The 20333-nt window shown below is 46.8% G+C and overlaps 2 protein-coding genes across 8 annotated transcripts in view; one reads left to right on the top strand and one right to left on the bottom strand.

Moving 5' to 3' along the window:
• The first annotated feature begins 1 nt into the window (after position 1).
• On the top strand, positions 2-7495 carry SLC7A6OS (solute carrier family 7 member 6 opposite strand). Its single transcript, XM_067718610.1, has 5 exons — positions 2-196; positions 334-609; positions 4446-4649; positions 5858-5978; positions 6723-7495. The coding sequence occupies exons 1-5, from the start codon at positions 2-4 to the stop codon at positions 6851-6853; spliced, it is 927 nt and encodes a 308-aa protein (XP_067574711.1). The 3' UTR covers positions 6854-7495.
• The window catches only part of SLC7A6 (solute carrier family 7 member 6), a 36484-nt gene continuing 23410 nt past the window's right edge, over positions 7260-20333 (bottom strand). For 6 of the 7 annotated variants that reach the window (XM_067718591.1, XM_067718588.1, XM_067718590.1 and 3 more), the window contains exons 5-11: positions 19814-19958; positions 19031-19154; positions 18715-18818; positions 15564-15660; positions 11675-11824; positions 11373-11556; positions 7260-10926 (exon numbers count right to left, since the gene is read on the bottom strand). In XM_067718591.1, coding sequence (XP_067574692.1) covers positions 10832-10926; positions 11373-11556; positions 11675-11824; positions 15564-15660; positions 18715-18818; positions 19031-19154; positions 19814-19958 — 899 coding nt within the window. In that variant the 3' untranslated portion in view covers positions 7260-10831. The remainder of the gene's footprint in view (positions 10927-11372; positions 11557-11674; positions 11825-15563; positions 15661-18714; positions 18819-19030; positions 19155-19813; positions 19959-20333) is intronic. The other variant, XR_010938953.1, reaches the window with a different exon arrangement.

Raw genomic sequence — 20333 nt, 5'->3', positions numbered from 1 at the left:
TATGGAGGCCGGTATGACAGCGGTCCTCCGCGTGAAGCGGAAACGCAGTGCGGAACCCGCTGAGGCACTTGTCCTTGCCTGTAAACGCCTCTGCTCCAGCGCAGTTGAGTCGGGAGCCCAAAAGACGCCTCCGGAGGATCTGGAGAGAGCAGCAGAAAATAATGTCTTCCAGTTGGTGGCCACCGTGCGCTCCCAGGTATAGGGCCGGTAGGGAGCCAGTGTGAAAGGGATCTTAGGCCGCAGCTGGGGCGCATCATTTTCCCTAACCCTTTCACGAACCCCTGCTTATGCCGCCCCACACCCCCGCTTTTTCCCCCTCTCCACTCCCCGCAGGAGGAGCCAGTACAGCCGCTTGTGCGAGCCGCCCTGCGCCCGTCCCAGGGCAGCCAGCAGCGTATCCGCCGTCATCTCCGTGCGTCGGCTCGGGAGATCCGGCAGAACGGCCGCTACAGGGTAGTCTCTAGCCGCCGATCCTCGGGAATTCCTTCGGGCGGCTTGGGGTCCGAGGACGCGCCGGGAAGCCCAGAAGCCGCCGAGGACGCAGGCTTCCAGCTGTTGGACCTGGTCCACGAGGAAGGAGACCCAGAGGCCGCCGCGATCTCCTGCAAAGTGAGTACACGCCGGGAGTCGAGCTCTGGGCTTCTCGGGACAGAGAGTACGCAAAGTTAGCACACAGTTAAGGAGGGTACACATGGCTTCACTTTAGAGATGGATGATCCATCCAGCTTGATGGACATGTTTTACAGGTTAGATTATCCATTCAACAAGTATTTACTCAGCGCCCACTATGTGCCAGGCATGGTTCTTAGGTTCTGTGGATAACAGCAGTGAGGACCTAACATTCAGGTAGAGGAGAGAAACATCAAACAAATTCAATGTTAGATGGTGAAATGGGCTATTGGGGGCGGGGGGAGCGTGCTCCCATTTCAGTGTCATTTTCACTGAGAAAATGACTTTTGAGTAAAGACTTGAATGGCAAGGCACTGCGGATATCTTGGGCAGAGGGATTCCACACTGAGGAGCTCTAAGTGCAAAGACCCTGAAGCTGAATTTGTCTGGTGTTTGCAAGGTCATTGTGCATGGAGCCCAGGGGGATGGAAGAAGATAGTAAGGAATTTGGGGAGAGGATACCGGCTAAACCCTTTCAACTAGGTAGTTGCAAGGATACACTGCCTTTCACCCAGAGGTGGGGAATCACTGGAGGATTCTGACCAAGGTAAAGAATCCTAAAGCAGATGGGAAAACTCATCAAAGGGAGGTTAAAGGACCAGGCCTGGGTAGCATACCAAGCTTGAGGCAGATTTTGGATTAGAATGCAAGTCTTCTCACATTTAATTCAGTGTTAACTTTTTTTTTTTTTTAAGTTTATCTTTGGCTCTGTTGGGTCTTCGTTGCTGTGCATGGGCTTTCTCTAGTTGAGGCGAGTGGGGTCTATTCTTCGTTGCGGTGTGCGGGCTTCTCGTTGCAGTGGCTTCTCTTGTTGCAGAGCACGGGCTCTAGGCGCGCAGGCTTCAGTAGTTGTGGCTCGCGGGGTCTAGAGCTCAGGCTCAGTAGTTGTGGTGCACGGGCTTAATTGTTCCGCGGCATGTGGGATCTTCCTGGACCAGGGATTGAACCCCTCTCCCCTGCATTGGCAGGTGGATTCTCAGCCACTGTGCCACCAGGGAAGCCCCCAGTGTTACTTTCTACTAATTACATTTTCTAAGTTAGTTTTGTACCTCACTTCCAAAAAGCAAAGTCACGGGCTTCCCTGGTGGCGAAGTGGTTGAGAGTCCGCCTGCTGATGCAGGGGACACGGGTTTGTGCCCCGGTCCGGGAAGATCCCACATGTCGCGGAGCGGCTGGGCCCGTGAGCCATGGCCGCTGAGCCTGTGCGTCCGGAGCCTGTGCTCCGCAACGGGAGAGGCCACAACAGTGAGAGGCCCGCGTACCACACACACAAAAAAAAAAAACAGAAAGCAAAGTCAACTACATGCAGTAAGACCAAAGAAATAGAAAATTCTCAATCTAAGGTATGCCCCCTCTTGATAAACATTTTTCAGATCTCCTTTTAAGTTTCTGAAGTTTAAAAAATGAAATCTTGGGCTTCCCTGGTGGCACAGTGGTTAAGAATCCACCTGCCAGTGCTCAATGCTGGGGACACAGGTTCAAACCCTGGTCCGGGAAGATCCCAAATGCCGCGGAGCAACTAAGCCTGTGCGCCACAACGACTGAGCCCGTGTGCTGCAACTACTGAAGCTTGCGCACCTAGAGCCTGTGCTCTGCAACAAGAGAAGCCACCACAATGAGAAGCCCGCACACCCCAACAAAGAGTAGCCCCCACTCGCCGCAACTAGAGAAAGCCTGCACGCAGCAACGAAGACCCAACACAGCCAAAAATAAATTTATTTTTTTAAAATGAAATTTTTATTCAAAATATATCAAGCAAAAGATATTTAATCACATTCCTAGTATACGTGGATAACAATTTGGGCATGATGTCCATAGCCACCTCTTTTACCAAAACTAATTCCACACTGCATCATGAGTTACACATTTTTAAAAGCAAACCAATGTTCAGTGGAATCAAGTCAATTAAATAGCTCATTAAATCATATAAGAAGACCTAGTAGATAAATTAGGAAGGATATAAACACAGATTTTCCCAACAATGCAATACAAACTGTAAACACATCAAAAATGTTTGTGCAGAATAATTATTAAAGAACATAAATTTAAACTGAAAGCAAACTTGAGGTTTTATGCCTACTAGACTATCAGGAAAAGGGTTGCCGGTAGCTCTGCTGGCAAGGCTGTGATTAAAATTGTACGACTGTTGTGCTTAAAATTGATGCAAGCCTTTGGGAAAACAACAGGGCTTTACAGTAATATCAGGCATCCTAAAAATAGATTGGAGCCTAGTATTTTAAAACTATTTTTATTGTTTGGATTCTAAAGCCATCCAAAAATCTAAAGAGATTTTTTTTGTTTTTGGCTGCGTTGGGTCTTCGTTGCTGCACACGGGCTTTCTCTAGTTGCAGCGAGCGGTGGCTACTCTTCCTTGTGGTGCACAGGCTTCTCATTGCGGTGCCTTCTCTTATTGTGGAGCTCTAGGCGTGCGGGCTTCAGTAGTTGTGGCTCGCAGGCTCTAGAATGCAGGCTCAGTAGTTGTGGCGCACGGGCTTAGTTGCTCCGCGGCATGTGGGATCTTCCCAGACCAGGGCTCGAACCCATGTCCCTTACGTCGGCAGGCGGATTCTTAACCGCTGCGCCACCAGGGAAGTCCCTGTATTGCTAGTTTTTGTAAATATTTTAACGGCTGCATAATTTGTTGAACTGAAGGCTGGGGGCTTGTGAGTTGGAACCAGAAGTTTTCTTGTGAGCAGCTTTGAGGTTGGTCAAGAGTCTGCACAAAAACTGACATCTCTAGTTCCTTTTGACTTTGGAGCAAGAAAGAATTCCCTGTAGCCTGTAAATGATGAGAACATTGGTCTCCCTTTATCTGCCCTGGCCATGGGACACCCCCCTCTTCCCCCTGTATAGTGTCTGGTTTGAGCTGCAGAGCTTCTGGTGATGAACCTGTCGAGAGTGACTGGCAGTATGTCCCTATGGTTTCCAAAGTGACCTGTGCTACCCTAGACAACACAGCCTCTTGCCACTGGAGCACATCTTACCTGGGCAAGTTCTATTCTGGGACAATCCATCTCAAACTATCAGAAAAAGGATTATAGGGCTTCCCTGGTGGCGCAGTGGTTGAGAGTCCGCCTGCCAATGCAGGGGACTCGGGTTCGTGCCCCGGTCCAGGAGGGTCCCACATGCCGCGGAGCGGCTGGGCCCGTGAGCCATGGCCGCTGAGCCTGTGCGTCCAGAGCCTGTGTTCCGCAACAGGAGAGGCCACAACAGTGAGAGGCCCGCATACCGCAAAAAAAAAAAAAAAATACAGAAAAAGGATTATAGGGGAGGCCACTCCTCATTTGTGATTAAAAGCAGGATGTCAGGGTGAGCAAGCCAAGTGGTGGGTGATGGCTGGTGGTAGTCACCAGGGTCCAGGAATCGCCCTTAGGCCCCTATAGGAGGCCGCACAAAATGCAGACCCATTTGGGGGTCAACCATAGCGGTGCTGCTGTCGGCCTGTGGATCTCCAAGGGGAGAACATCATACCAAAGGAGCTCAGAGAAGACCTGTAGAAGCAGAGCCTGGGGGCAAGACTAGCCAGCTCTGCTGGCTCTCCCCTTCCTCAGGCGTCTTCCCATGTGCTCTTATGTCAGCCAAGCACAAAAGAGCAGGAAGCTTCTATCTTAAAAAAAGTACTAAACTGAGAAGAGACTAGTAGGCCATGGGGATAAGAATCTTGAATTCAACATAGAGAACTGCAGGGAGGCTTCCTTCACCGAGGTCTTAGGTTCCTCCTCTTGGGACATCCATGTTTTAAGTTATGCATGTATCATCTGCTGTTCTCTTTACAGACATCTGACCCAGATGTGATCCTCTGCAATTCTGTAGAGTTGATCCGTGAGCGGTTGACTTTATCTGAAGATGGACCAAGAGTTGGGTACCAGGAGGAACAGAAGGACAACTATGTGTATGACATTTACTATTTGGACATGGCCACTCCAGGATGGATTGAGAACATCCTCTCTGTGCAGCCCTATAGCCAAGAGTGGGAGTTGGTAAGGGGGCCCATGAGGCAGCCTCAGTTCATTTTCTAGTCACATGCTTTGCCTCCCTAGGTTCTACTCCTGATTGCCATTGTTCTTAGTTCTTCTTATCCTTGCTTAAAAGGAAAAATTTATGCTAAATGCCTTTTAGAAACCTGGGTTTAGTGCAGGAATTTTGGGAAAGACAGTCTACATTGATAATTTTTGCTCTTAATGAGTCTCTTACAAGGTTTGCAACATAGTCTTGTTTATGCAGTTGGCCCTGTGTAATTTGCAGGTTCCGTGGGCTCTGCATCCCCAAATTCAACCAACCACAGATCAAAAATATTCCGGTGGGGGAAATTCCAGAAAGTTACAAAAGGCAAAATTTGAATTTGCTGCACATTGGCAACTATTTACATAGTATTTGCATTGTATTAGGTATTACAGGTAATCTAGAGATGATTTAAAGTATGTGAGAGGAGTAAAGCAACTATACTCCAATAAAAATTAATTTAAAAAATAAGTAAGTAAAAATCTAAAAGAATAAAGTATATGAGAGAATGTGCATAGGCTATATGGAAATACTTAGCCATTTTGTGTAAGAGACCTATGGAAACAAAAGCTTTTTTTTTTTTTAATTGTATCTTAAAGGGTGAAAAACGTTGGATTAAGAAAGCTAACATCCTGACGTTATTAAATTCTAAAATTATTAATGAGAAAAGTTAAGGTCTACCTCTCATCCTCTTATTATGAGAGAAGCACCCTATCCCACACCTGCACTATAACTAGTCTCACACCTTGGTACCCACCTTGGACTACTGCATAGCCCCCCTCCTTTCTGCATTTCACACTTGGGTTTTGGCTCTAACCTTTGGCATCACCTGTAATCCATATAATCCCTCTCCTACCTGGCTGGCCTTCAGCAGTTTGAAGATCACTGCCATCACCTGCTCAGAGCTGTCTCTCCTCCGCACCCTGCTGCGTTCCCTTCTGGTAGAGTTCAGATCATCCAACCGGGAAATGTGGTTCCTGGAGCTGGACTCTGAGTAGAGTAGGGCTACCGTCTCCCTCTCATAGCCTAAGGTTACTACAGCCTCTAGCAAACTAACACCTATGTTTTCTCTTTTTCACACATCACCCTTAAATGACATCTCTCCAAGTTGGTCTGCTGATAGCTTCCCCCAGAGCATAACTTTAGAGGTTTTGACTTATACTCATGTTTATTTTGAGATGTGCAGGTGAATGATGACCAACAACCAGAGGACATTTATGAAGATGAAGATGATGAGAACAGTGAGAATAATTGGCGCAATGAGTACCCAGAGGAGGAGAACAGTAACGGAGATGAAGATTCCAGAGGTAGGTGGTAGCAGCCCTGGTTGGGGAGGGACTGATGGGATCTGGGACTGAGGTGTGAGCAAGGTTGACAGGTGTATCTTAGCTGGTTTTCCTTCTCTGCCCTTTGAGCTCCACCAGCTTGACCACAAGCTGGTGGAGCTGTAGGACATGCAAGGACCAGTGTTCCCAGGGGGGCTGCTGGAGGTATAATGTCAGTTAGGCCTGGGTTCAGATCCTTAGTTCTTTCATTGCCTAGCAATGGTCCCCTTCCCTCCTACTTTGAATAGAGTGCTGGAGAGGTCTGCCAGTAGGAGTGGGCCCAGGGTTTTCACAAACCAAAGAACTGTTGCATTTACCTGTGCAACAACACAGACATGGTACTTGGGGGAAGAGGAAGGAAGGATGCTTTGGTACCACAGTTCTTTGACTTTCTTGGTGTTTGATGATAGAGGAACAGTTAATCAAGCTATGGGATATTCTATTGGGGAAGTGGCAAGGAACAAAATTATATTTGCAATATGACTACAACTATTATAACAACAACAAAAAAATACTGAGGGGAAAACGACAAAGCACTCCAATGTTAAAGGACTTGATTTACATGGTAAGAAGTTTATTGCTTTTTTAAAAATTGTTCTATGTTCTCTTTATTGAGCAAGTATTTTATAATAGGAAACAAAACAGACTTTTTTGAGAAGGGAAGTGGCTTTTGTGGTCATTTAGAAAACCATACAATTAGAGCCCATTCCTGTTATCTCATTCTAGTCTCTGATGATTACAACAGCCTCAGTGAAGAAGAAGGAGACAACAGAGGACCACAGATGTGGAGCAAATACCCTTTGGATGTGCAGAAGGAATTTGGCTATGACAGCCCCCATGACCTGGATTCAGACTAATGATCCTGTGATATCCATGAGGTTCTACCACAAGCCCCTGAGGGTTCTGTGACTGCAGTGTCAGCCACACTAGTTAACATCCTCTTGGGTTTCCTAGCTTAACACGTGGAAGGAAAAAGCATATCCAACAGCACCATTCCACCATGGTGAAAACTTGCACTAAGGGAGTCCGTCTTTTCTACTATCTGTAGGGCCCCCCTTCGTCTCAATCAAAACTGACCTTAGAGTCTGGGGGCGGGGGAGATGCTGTGAAAGTGAAGCTTCCTGGCCCAGACATTTTACCTGCATTCCCATTCTCCTCCTACGCCAAAGCCAATTAAGGGGAAGAGAGTCTCCCGTTTTGTCAGCACTAAGACTGGGCTTTCCCAGGCCACCTGCCTCCAGTAAAAGGCTGTTTCTTTTGATAGAGAGAGTCTAGAAGGGCTGCAGTGGGTCCCTTGTAGTGGCACAGACTGGATAGTAATGGCCATTAGGAAAGAAAGTAGAATCTGCCTGAGCCATGAGAGGTTTTAGTTAAAAGCTAAGAGCTCCCTGCTTCCTGACTCTGATAATGGCTGTAAAGATTGCTAGTTTCCTCTGGCAGTGGTGCCAAGGAACAGGGTATGTATGAATCTCTTTAATAAAAACTAACTTTGAACAAGAGAGCAAGTAATTCCTTTAAAACGTTTTTAAATCTGACTATCTTACATGCTTTCCCACCATACTCCCTGATCCCTTTACCCCCCCACCAAAAAGGGGGAGGGGTTGGTGAGAAGTTTCAGACACTAAGAACTTAAGGCAAGTGAGGAAAAGCAAAGCACATCCTAAACTTGGCTTTCCATTGAGAAATGTTTAACTAGACACAGCACTCACCAAAAACAAACTACAGTCAACAGGACCAATTTTTTTTTACCAAAATTGGTATCTCTTGTAAGCACACTCTCTTTCCCTATTCCTTTCCAAACCACAAATGCCTTAACTCTGACTGAGTTAGCATTTATTCTGCAGTGACGAATAGGTTCTATATCTGCACTGTGCAATAGTAGCCATTAGCCACATATGGCTGTTGAGCACTTGAAATGTGATTAGTGCAACTGAATTTTTAAATTTTATTTAACTTAACTAGCTACATGTAGCTAGTAGCTACCATACTGGACTGCACAGGTCTAGGGAAACAGTATACAGAAACTTTGATTCAAGGTGTGCCCTCTTGCCCTGTGGCACAGACTTATTATCACATGGGAAGATAAATTACACAAGGAAATGTCTTCTTCCTGCCAATTCTAAGATTCCATAAGCATCTCTACTTTTCTATCCTACCTGCACCCATTTCACTTTCTATTTTTTGTACATCTTTATCTTCTTATCTACAAGTTGTTAAACCCCCCAAAGTGATTAATTTCCATGTGTGTGTATACTCGGGCCCTACTATTGCAGTTATAAAACCAACAAACAGACTTGGTTTCCCAACCTAACTATCCACTAAGGTGCAATTCAGTGCTGCAATAACAGGCAGCAACTTACAGATCTAATACTAGTCATCTCAGTCTCCTGTAAGCATAGAAACAAAGGATTGAAAACCACTCTGCCATTATAATGTGCTCACTGCTGTTTCTGTACTCATTTACAGTTTGCTAACATTAAAGGGCTGACAGCTTCACACACTGTACCCACTGCAAAAGGGATTAGCACACCAGGAAAAGGATTGAAGGAGATAAACAACAAAGACCTTGCAGAAATTAATTCCACTAGGAAGCTTGAGTGCTGTAAGGAGTCTCTGGCATCCCTCCCTCAGAAGGCTTCCTGGGAGAAGTCTGTATCCAGCACAGAGGGGAAGAATGCGGTCACCATCCAGTAATGAGAGGAGGGTGACGGCTCACTAAGCAAGTACTAGGGCACCTGGAGTGTGAGGGCCTTGCTTCCCCCTGGAGCCACTGGGAGGCAACAAGTTCCCGAGATCAGCTGGTCATTTACTTCAATAGAGAAAACTAAAGCCTGGGTCAGGGATCCTTCAAAGACAAGTGTAGTCTGCTTGAAGAATTAGCTCCAGAGGATCCCTGGGATAGGTGCCAGATTGGGTCAGACAGGAGTCATGTTTACACAGTCTGGGCAAGTCAGCCTTTGCACAAGACTCCCTGTTGTCAGGCAAATCCCCAACCCATGACAGTAGGAATGTACTCCCATGTTCTCACAGATGCATGCATGCCCTGAACCAAAGGCAGCTGTGAGCATGCTCACCTAAATTGCCTTTATTGAGCAAGTGTGACCAAGGTTAGTCCCTCGTCTGCAACTGGGGCCGGTTTGGTGGAGAAGAATGGTCAGAAAGATAGATTGCCTCATAGTTCCCGTCTTTATCATTGACCAATTTCAAAACCTAAGGACAAGAAGCCCATGGGGCATACCAAGCCAGCAGGTTCTTCTGGGTCCAGGATGACAGTGTCTAGAAGCATCACAGGACAATTGTCCAATCCAGTGCAGCCATGTGGCCCATGAAGGAACATCCATTAGGGCAAACCTACCCCTTTGGCCAGACCTGGGTGCTAAAGCACAGCCTGAGCACCAGAATTGGTTGCTTCCGATCATGAATCTGCTGATGGAGGTTGAAGCAGCTTTATTTCCAGAGTCTTCACTGATCTCCACAGAGAAAATAGAAGTCTCCAAAGTACCAAGCTCTTCCCGAGACTGCAGCCCCACCAGACCTCAGGCAAGGGGAGGCAGGCAGGAGATGAGTGCATTATCCCGATGATCCACACCAAGGTGGCTCAGTTGTAAAACAAGCCTGGTGTCAGGGACAGAAGAGGAGGAGGATGCAGCCTGGTGTGAGGTTTTCAGAAAAATGACCACTTCTAGCACCAAGATGGGCTTGCATGGGCCTGCACAGCAGCCCCTCATACCGGCCCTTACAGAGCAAGCTACTTGTCAGTTTGGGTCCAGGAGATGTTCTCTAAACCATTGACAGCTAAAAGAATTCAAGTGATTCACCTGAATCCTAGGACAGTTTCTCCCCTTTTAGAGTTCATACCAGAAACCCAGGGATTTGCTTTTTGTCAACTAGAACAAAGACCTAAGGTCTCAAGTAAAATAAAGGATTATCTTTCAAAATAGCAATATTACCAGACCTCTGACTCATGAATTTGTTCACCCGTCCTTGTGGAACTTGAGCCAGGTGCTTGTAACATGTGTATACTTCTGTATACTGAAGTGTAACTGGTACATGAGTAAAAAATCTTTAAAGTTCACCTCTGCAGGTAAGACTCAACAGAAGACTGTGCTAAAACCGAGCAGAACAATCTGTGGTCAGAGTCTGACCCACCACCACCACATAGACACCTCTAAGGTCAGAGGGACTTGCTTTGGGATACTTTGAATTTTTAAACACAATCAGCCTACTGCATCCTGTAGATTAATGAACACCAATGCTTTGCTAGAACTGGTGTCCTGGATTAAATAATATCAATAAATAATAGAATACAACTCTTTCACCAGGGAAGGATTTTGAGCCAGAGGAAGAAAGGTAGCATTTCAGGCCTCTAATGTCAGATGCTTGGACCTGGTCGGAGGAAAACTTCCCATAGAGCAGCCCCTTTGTAGAAACTCCTGGTTCAAACCTCAAATAAATTCGGAAACCACCAGCCACAGCTATTAACCTAGCACTCCCTCTTCCCCCAATGCAGCTCACCAAGTAAGTGTTTGCAAGGGTTGCACCTACTCACCAGGAACAAAACTAAGCAACCATTCCCCTATTCCCCGAGCCTTCTGCCACCACCACCCTCTGAAGTCCCCACCTTCGGGCTGGCCCCAGACCCTGAGACCCATAGCTTACCGATGAGAGTGACCACCTGAGCAGGCCATCAGCCCTGAGCCCCCTTACATAATGTGGGCCAACAGCCCTCCTTGAGTATAAGAGAGTTGGGTCCACACAGTCTTGTCATCTGGACTTCGGTGGCTGTGGCCACAGGTAGCAGCCTTCCAGGCCTCAGGGGATATCACCTCTGGCCTCTACTCAGTTTTCCTCTCAACCTGTCTCTCTTCAGCTACATCTAGCTCAGTCAGGACGCAAAAGCAAAGCTTCTGGGTGACTTTGGTGATAGCAGCTAAATGAAAATAGAGAATAGAATTTAGCAAACTGACATTTAGCCACAGCCCCAGTCTGAACACCACAGGCTGATTGAAAGCATGTGGTTCCCAAAAAAAAAAAAAAAAAAGCATGTGGTTCCCTTCTCAACTGTTCCCTGGGTACCCTGTACCAAGCTCACCCCCAGCAAGCCTCACTGACCTCCATCCCATGCCCCACCAGAGAGTCTGATGCATGACTCCTTGTCTTGCTATATGGACTGAACTTTCAGGAGGGAGTGTTTTAACCCCAAAATACGAATCTAAAGTTGGAATTAAAGTGATCATGTCAAGACCAAAAGGGGCGGCCAGGCTTCCAGCATATCACTAGTATGTGGAAGCTGTTAGCCACCACACCCACCTGTGCATGCGTCTTTGTATACACACACGCACAAGGCCAATGTGTGATAGGCAAAGAGAAGCTCACCAAGGACATTCCGAATAAAGAGTGGTCTCCGGGACTCTGGCAGATAAACACCCAGGAAGTAGATGGGGACCCCAGAGAGGGTAATCCCGATGCCAATGAGGGAATTGATGGTGTCACTGAAGAGGGGCACAACCACCAGAAACAAGGAGCATACGCAGAACACGATGGGAAAAAACAGGCTCAGCTGAAATGAAGGGAGGTGAGATATTAGATAAAGTAGGATGGGGGAACAGGAGAATGGGGTATGGGGAAGAAGTCACCTTGGGGAGATGGCCCACCCCTCCTAGCCTAGAGCCACTGACCTTGAGAGGCCGGGGCCGCTCGGGCTCCTTCCAGCGAAGGTAGAGCTGTCCAGCGACAGACAGGCCCACAAAGAACCAGTAGCTGAAGCTGAAGTAGTTGATGAGCAGGAAGACATCCTCCACAGTGAGGTAGATGAGTGTCATGGTGCACTGGAGGGAGAGAGGTTGGGGAGAAGTGGGCACTGTCACCACCAAGCCACCCAGGAGACTCCACCGTCAAGCAGTCAGCACCAGATCTGCTGACTGCTGACTTAGCTTCACCAGATTACCTCCAGGTCTTTTCAGTGATCCCTTGGCATCAGATAGGTCCATTCTTCACAATGGCCTTCTCTCCTTCTTCATTTGGGGGCCCTTCCTGCACTCAATGCCTCCCTTCTTTTTGCAAGCACTTCAGTAACAAGCCAGACTCAGTTCCCCTTCTGATGGCAGACAGTGAGGCCCTCCTCACTGCAATGCACCAACCTCAACATGAATCACACTGTGCCCTCTGGAGACTGTTATACATGGGTCCCAACTACCTGGCATACAAGTGGAGGAAATGTCTTCAGAACTATCTCACTGTCCTGGAGCCTTAGAAATGCAGATTAGCAAAATGGAACCATCCCCCTGGGAAGAAGTATGACAGGATTTGTCCTCTGGAACAAAAGAGTTCTGGAAGACAGGAGTCAGGGACTAGAGTCCTGGGACAAAGTTAGATTTGCTTTAACAGCCAAAGCAGTCTTGAGGGAAAAAAACGGAGCTGGAGGAATAAGACTCCCTGACTTCAGACTATACTACAAAGCTATAGTAATCAAGACAATATAGTACTGGCACAAAACCAGAAATATAGATCAATGGAACAGGATAGAAAGCCCAGAGATAAACCCACGCACCTATGGTCAACTAATCTATGACAAAGGAGGCAAGGATATACAATGGAGAAAAGACAGTCTCTTCAATAAGTGGTACTGGGAGGGCTTCCCTGGTGGCACAGTGGTTGAGAGTCCGCCTGCCGATGAAGGAGACACGGGTTCGTGCCCCAGTCCGGGAGGATCCCACATGCCGTGGAGCGGCTGGGCCGGTGAGCCACGGCCGCTGAGCCTGCGCGTCCGTAGCCTGTACTCCGCAACGGGAGAGGCCACAACAGTGAGAGGCCCTCGTACCGCAAAAAAAAAAAAAAAAAAAGTGGTACTGGGAAAACTGGACAGCTACATGTAAAAGAATGAAATTAGAACACTCCCTAACACCATACACAAAAATAAACTCAAAATAGATTAGAGACCTCAATGTAAGACCAGACACTATAAAACTCTTAGAGGAAAACATAGGAACAACACTCTTTGACATAAATCACAGCAAGATCTTTTTTGATCCACTTCCTAGAGTAATGTAAATAAAAACAAAAATAAACAAATGGGACCTAATGAAACTTAAAAGCTTTTGCAAAGCAAAGGAAACTACAAACAAGACAAAAAGACAACACTCAGAATGGGAGAAAATATTTGCAAACGAATCAACGGACAAAGGATTAATCTCCAAAATACATAAACAGCTCATGCAGCTCAATATTAAAAAAACAAACAACCCAATCCAAAAATGGGCAGAAGACCTAAATAGACATTTCTCCAAAGAAGACATACAGATGGCCAAGAAGCACATGAAAAGCTGCTCAACATCACTAATTATTAGAGAAATGCAAATCAAAACTACAATGAGGTATCACCTCACACCAGTTAGAATGGGCATCATCAGAAAATCTACAAACAACAAATGCTGGAGAGGGTGTGGAGAAAAGGGAACCCTCTCGCACTGTTGGTGGGAATGTAAATTGATACAGCCACTATGGAGAAGAGTATGGAGGTTCCTTAAAAAACTAAAAATAGAATTGCCATATGATCTAGCAATCCCACTACTGGGCATATACCCAGAGAAAACCATAATTCAAAAAGACACATGCACCCCAATGTTCACTGCAGCACTATTTATGGAAGCAACCTAAATGTCCATTGACAGACAAATGGATAAAGAAGATGTGGTACATAGATACAATGGAATATTACTCAGCCATAAAAAGGAATGAAATTGGGTCATTTGTAGAGACATGGATGGATCTAGAGACTGTCATACAGAGTGAAGTAAGTCAGAAAGAGAAAAACAAATATCATATATTAACACATATATGTGGAACCTAGAAAAATGGTACAGATGAACTGGTTTGCAGGGCAGAAACAGAGACACAGATGTAGAGAACAAACGTATGGACACCAAGGGGGGGAAAGTGGCAGGGGCTGGGGGTGGGTGGGAGGGATGAATTGGGAGATTTGGATTGACATGTATACACTGATGTGGATAAAACTGATGACTAATAAGAATCTGCTGTATAAAAAAAAATAAAATAAAATTTAAAAATAAATAAAATAGGGCTTCCCTGGTGGCGCAGTAGTTGAGAGTTCGCCTGCCGATGCAGGGGACACGGGTTCGTGCCCCGGCCTGGGAAGATCCCACATACCACAGAGCGGCTGGGCCCCTGAGCCATGGCCCCTGAGCCTGCGCGTCCGGAGCCTGTGCTCCGCAATGAGAGAGGCGACAACAGTGAGAGGCCCTTGTACCACAAAAAATAAATAAATAAATAAATAAATAAATAAATAAATAAAATAGATTTGCTTTAACTTCAAGAATATGGAGTTCCCCCTACCTGTCTTTTCACCCAAATTATCAACAAAGGATTTAAAACAAGAAGAGCCCATTCTAGAGAGAGAAAGGAGACCCTATATTAAGAGGAGAAAAGTGGGGTGGAAGGTGATTAATTTACAAGACACAATGTCAGATTGCCCTAAATTTATAAATTCAGTGCTATCCCAATCAATATATTGAGAGGATATTTTGTTATTTTGATAAAATGATACAAAAGTTCTTCAAGACAAATAAACAGGTGAGAATTGCGATGAAAATTCCAGGGGGGAGAGGGGAACTGAAGAAGTACCCTCAGCCCCTCTTTAGTTCTCAAATATTCAGTATAAAGCTAAATAAGGAAGCTTGGTGCCGATGCAAGGATGAGGAAAGATGAGTTGAGATGATTGTACATTTAAGGGGCAAATCACGGTACTTGGCACATAAGAAGCACTCTAAAAATTAGCTATTTTTATATGATAAAAATTTGAAAAATGCGGAAAAGTGAATTGTTCAATAAATGATATTTGTACAGTTGGCTAGCCATTTGAGAAAAAAATTAAGTGAATGCCTGCCTACCTCACTCCATTCACCAAAATATAAATTCCAGATGAATCCAAAACATTAAGTAATGAAACCATAAAGGAAAGAACTAAATGACAAGGAAATGAACTATTTTTCAAATCTTGGAGTAAGGCCTTCCTCAGGGTCCCTGTTAGCTTTTACACCTAATAATACCTTAGTGCAAATTAGAAAATGACAGTCCTTCAGGACTCCTTCCATCTGTCAGAATCTGTCAGAATACTTAATAATTTACTAATTTTGTTGAAATAAAACACTTTAATGCTATCTGCTATATATAAATCTATGATGCCTATGATATGAACAGAGGCCCCTAGGTAGCTAGTGTACAAACTTGCCTGGCTTTTCTAAATATGATTTAAAAAAAAAAAAAAAAAAAAGAGGAGCTAGAAGGAGGAGGAAAAAAGGAAGCCACTGACAAAAATAGATAAATCTTACTAATTCACTTTTACATTCTTTTGTAGTATTTGCCTTCCCTAATATAACTATGTTTTACTTTTATATTTTTAAAAAATTGTAAGAAAAAGGAAGAAACACTGAGAGGCTCAGGAAGTATCCCAAGAAGCTAGTACACCTCCCCTCAAACAGTCTTCTCATGAAGTTGGCAGGAGTACCACACAGATAACGTCCAATCCCCACACTCCCCAGCACAGCTTACATTGAACAATAAAGCAGGGATGGGTGTAAAACGCTCAACGTGGATCATGGAGAGAAGGTCCGGGAGGTGGCCCTCACGGGAGCCCACAAAAAACAACCTGGAAGGACAAAAAAATGTGTCAGGAGGATCTCTATACTCAGCCATGCAGCCACACTCCTCACTCAGACAAACCAGGCTCAGCTTCAGAAGAAAGCAGGGGGCAGTCTCTCAGGAACCTCCCATGTTCTCTATGCATGACCAACCCAACCTACCCCCATTTTACCCACAGATGTCTCCACCATTACCCATGAATGCTCAAACCCACTGTTACCCACTGACACCCCCAGCCCCTCAGCTATGCAACCCACCATCACCCAATGGATACCTCACCCTGCCATCACCCACTGGCATCACCCATTGGCACCCCACCCATTGGCACCCCACCAGGGTACCCCACTCTGCCACCCCACACATTTCCTACACAACATAATGGCTTTTTAAAGAAGGGCAGCCAGACTTCTGATGGTCTGCCCTCCATGTACCTTCCCTGAGCTCCTGGTATATGAAAAGTCAGGGAGAGCCTGGGGCTCAAAGAGACAACCCAAGCTTTCTCTCTGCGCATAATGAGCCCTACTGACTGGGAAACAGAGCAGCAGAGAAATGAAACGCCATCCAGGTAGTCAGCAGCATCATGGAGCACACAGCACCAGGGTTGGGGGTGGGCTGGGGAACAAAATGCTTCACAAGAGATGATCACATCTGGACTGGGAAGAAGAGTTGGGGTTTTCCAGAAGGTGAGCGTTGGGTGGAAACACAGCATGGGCAAAGGCAAAAGAGGCTTAGAGACATAAAAGAGTATAGCCTCTTTGAAGGTGGGTGCTAGAATGCCTGTAGTCCCAGGATAAGGTGTGTGACGAGAGTGCTGGGAAAAACCTGCTTATGAGGCCATGCTGTGGAGTCTGAACACACACCAAGAACCAGCTGTGGCTCTGAAGTAACAGCCTGACCGGATTTGACACAGAGACTCTGGTAATATCACTGAGGCCAACTAAAGCAGGGAGAGGCTAAGGTATGGGGGGATGGCCAGACATCTGTGACAAGGTCCCATAATAGAAGAGGTCTGAATGAGGGTGGACACCCTGGCAGAGGACAAATCTGCTGGTCTTCTGTGTGTGCCCACACGCTTGAGCTGGGAGATGAGGGTGGACTCCAAGGGAAAAAATCAAGAGGCCGAGAGGCTGGGAATTCTCTGGCAGTCCAGTAGTCAGGACTCTGCGCTTTCACTGCTGAGGGCCCAGGTCCGATCCCTGGTTGGGGAACTAAGATCCCACGAGCTGTGTGGTGCATCATCCCCGACAAAAACAAAAAGAGGCCAAGAGGCCAAGAAAGGAGGAATGACGGACCACAACCTCACAGTTGGAGACAAAGCATACGTGGGGTGCCTGTGAAGTTTGAGATACTTATGGGCCATCCAGGTGGAGCCACAGGAGTTGATGGTATCATCTGGAAGGATGTCATAGGGCACGATGTTGAAGTTGGCTCACAAGGCTAATATCCGTACTAAAGTAGAGGAGAAATATGCAGAGGGAATGCTGGAGAGGATGTGAAGGTGAGGCAAAGGTGTCTAGTACAAAGCCAAAGACAGCTGCATGGGTAATAAAGAGAAAGTGAAGAAGGTAACACAGGCAGAAATGGTTGTGCATTACCTCGACATTACTGCAGTTCACTTCATGTGCAGGTCCAGATTCTTACTCTGAGTTCCCTACCCTCACCCTCTCCCTCATCCTGTCAATGCCACAAGATAGCTGAGTGAGGCTAGAATATACCAACTACCTAAATATTTTGGGACAATTGGCAGAGTCAGTTGGGATGTCCTGGGCCTCAATAAGGGTGAGGCTATGGGAAACATCATCTTTGAGTGGGCAACGGCAGTGAAAGCCCAGAATACTAACCACTAGGCCACCAGGGAACCCCTGACACCATATTCTTTTACAAGGCCTTGATCTCTTTATTACTCTGGTTGCCCTACAGAGGCCCCAAGTACATGGACTGGGGTGTCAAAATTAGTAAGAAGAATGAATAGGACAAAACTATCTCTTTCATTAATTCATTCTCCTATCTGTTCATGTGGCAAATATTTATTGAATGCCTATTACACTCCTGGCCCTGGAGACAGCAACATTTATAGGGTGAGTGGAAGAGAAATCAAGAAAGCAGACTTCCTCTTAGATATCAGAGGGTCACAGAAGCCATGGGAATAGTTTCAGAGGAAGAAGGGTGGTAAATATCACTTGCTTCAGGGGTCCAGTAGGATAAGAACTGAAAGCAGGCCAAGAAGGAAGTCACTGGCACCCTTGACAAGAACATTTTTAAGGTAGTAGAAGCCTACCTATGGGTAGAAAGATGAATGACAGTCAAAATGCAAACCATTTCCTTTAGAAGTATGTCCAATAAGGAAGAGGGGAGATGAGAAACTGTTTTGTGATTTCTCTAAGTGAAGATGAGAGAAGCTTGTGCACAGCTGCCTCCAAATGAACATCTACCAAGGAGAAGGGCCAAGTGATGAAGTGAAGTGCTGAAGAAGAGGGGACGTGCCGGAACCCTGAGACCAGGTAGCAGAATAGCCTGAAAAGGCAGAACTGGTCCTCTCTATGAAACAACTGGAAGGACAGTGCTCTTACAGGTAAGTCTCTGTGCACAGAAAAGAGCTGGAGCCTACCCGTCGGCCGCAGTGTTTTCTGTGATGTGAGGGGCAGAGTCATCCTGTACCAGTACCCAGTATACAGCAAGTGCTCAATAATCATTTATTACAAGAATGAATCCTGGGCCTGCAGCATAATCTGCAGGAGCCTAGAGTCTTGTCCCCAACAGGATCCCTCCTCCAAGCTACTGCCTTCTTCCCCTCTACCTCTTACCAATCTGTCCTCATCTCACATGGAAATGTAAGCAACCAGCACACAAGTGTTGTACAAAGGCAAGGACACGCATGCACACATGCATACACAACACAGAGTACTAACCACTATACGATCATGGCCACACATGCATACACACACATACACACCCTGCATGTCCGAGAGAGGGATAAGGGAAAGAAGGGCTCCGATGGATTCACCTAGAGCCTCAGAGAATTAAATACTGGTCTGTTATCGGTGAAGCAGAAACACAGTACCTTGATGAAGCAAAGATAGATGCGTTGAGGCCCCCAAAGCAGGACAGGGCAACAGCAATGGGAATGGTCCAGCTAAACAAGCCAAATGTCTGGTCAGCAAATGTCTGGGGACAGAGCACAGAAGGGGCACTCAGCACACGACAGGGTTTCCACAGCCTCCTGCATCTCTCAGGACAAATGCCATCACTGCTGAGCAGCCCGCCCTCTGGCACAGACCCACCACCTGGCCCTGCAGAGCTGGAGTGGCAGCAGAAACAAAGATCCAGCCATTCAGTACTATGAGATGACGAGCAAATGGGGATCCCAAGAGACTCACCACAGCCACGGCATCACTGCCAAGGACATCTGAAATGCTCAGCACTGTGTAATAGGCCACGTTGGTCAGGATGTAGATGAGTGTCACAATCGGCATAGAAATCCCAATGGCCAGGGGCAAATTTCTGTCAGGACAACAGAAATAGGACTACCTGGAACCAACCTCTCCTTGGGGGTCAAAGTTACCCAGGAATTCCCTGGCCTCTGGATCTTTGAGGCTGACTCCTCTTCCCCATGTAGCCTAAGGGAAGTATGCGCCCCACGCCCCGGGCTCTTTCTCCTGAGAGAGAGAGAGAGAGAGAGAGAGAGAGAGAGAGAGAGAGAGACAGCCTTCCCTGTGAAGATGGCTCATGATCAATATTTGATCCTCACCCCAGTGGGACCACTGGGTCCCACTGAAGGAGGAGCACTGTCCTGTAGGGACTGGAGGCCAGGCTGGGAACCCGGCTGCCCAGAATAAGCTTCTGGCTCCCCAGGCTTCAGTGTCAGCACCAGAGTGCAAGGTCTTAACATCTCAGCCCCAGCTGGGTTAGCTGCTGCCCACTGAAGGACCTCTCCTCCAGGAAGGACCCTGGGGATCCTCCAGTGTGAATATGAGGCCAAGGAGCCAGGGGTTTCCCACCTTCACTCACTCCCGTCCTCGCCCCTAATCCCTCACAGCTGGTGAAGGGGGAACAGGAAGAAGGGATGAGAGACAGAGGGAGGAGGGGAGGGAAGATGGCAAGCGTGCCCACTATCAGCAGGAGTTCCAGCCAAGTTGGGGAGAGTGAGATCCCACCTTTACCTTTCTGGGTTTTTGATTTCTTCTGTTACAAAATTAAGGGTGTCCCAACCTGAGTAAGAGAAGAGGGCAGAGTACAGGGCGAGAGAGAGGTCTCCCAAGTCCCAGGAGGAACCCTTAAAGGCATCCTGAAAGTGCTCAGAGTGTCCTGTGGGGGCAAAGGCGGAGGTGGGGGGGGCAGCGGGGGGTACAGAGAGGAGAAAGAGGAAGAAGGAGAAGGACAGGAGAGATGGCAGGTGTAAGGAGAAGAGGAAGGAGGGGGAGGGGGAGGGGCAGCAAGAAAGAGGAAGGGGAGAGGCAAGAAAAGGAGAGAGGAGGAGGGTCAAGAAAAGAAGGGAAAAGCAAGAGGGCAGGGAGAAGAAAACAAAAAACAAAAACAATTTAATACCAAAAGAACCACCACCACCAGCTCCCCACACCCCACCCACTCCCTCTGAATAGTTCATTTTCCTTTAGTAGAAGGAGACAATCTCAGAAAAACAAAGGCATTCCTGGCTGCCTTCTGACCTGATAACACCTTTTC

Source organism: Pseudorca crassidens, chromosome 20 (assembly GCF_039906515.1).
Source record: "Pseudorca crassidens isolate mPseCra1 chromosome 20, mPseCra1.hap1, whole genome shotgun sequence".
Classification (NCBI taxonomy): Eukaryota; Metazoa; Chordata; class Mammalia; order Artiodactyla; family Delphinidae; genus Pseudorca; species Pseudorca crassidens.
The sequence above is the reverse complement of the archived record's forward strand: the minus strand, read 5'-3'. Positions and strand labels throughout refer to the sequence as shown.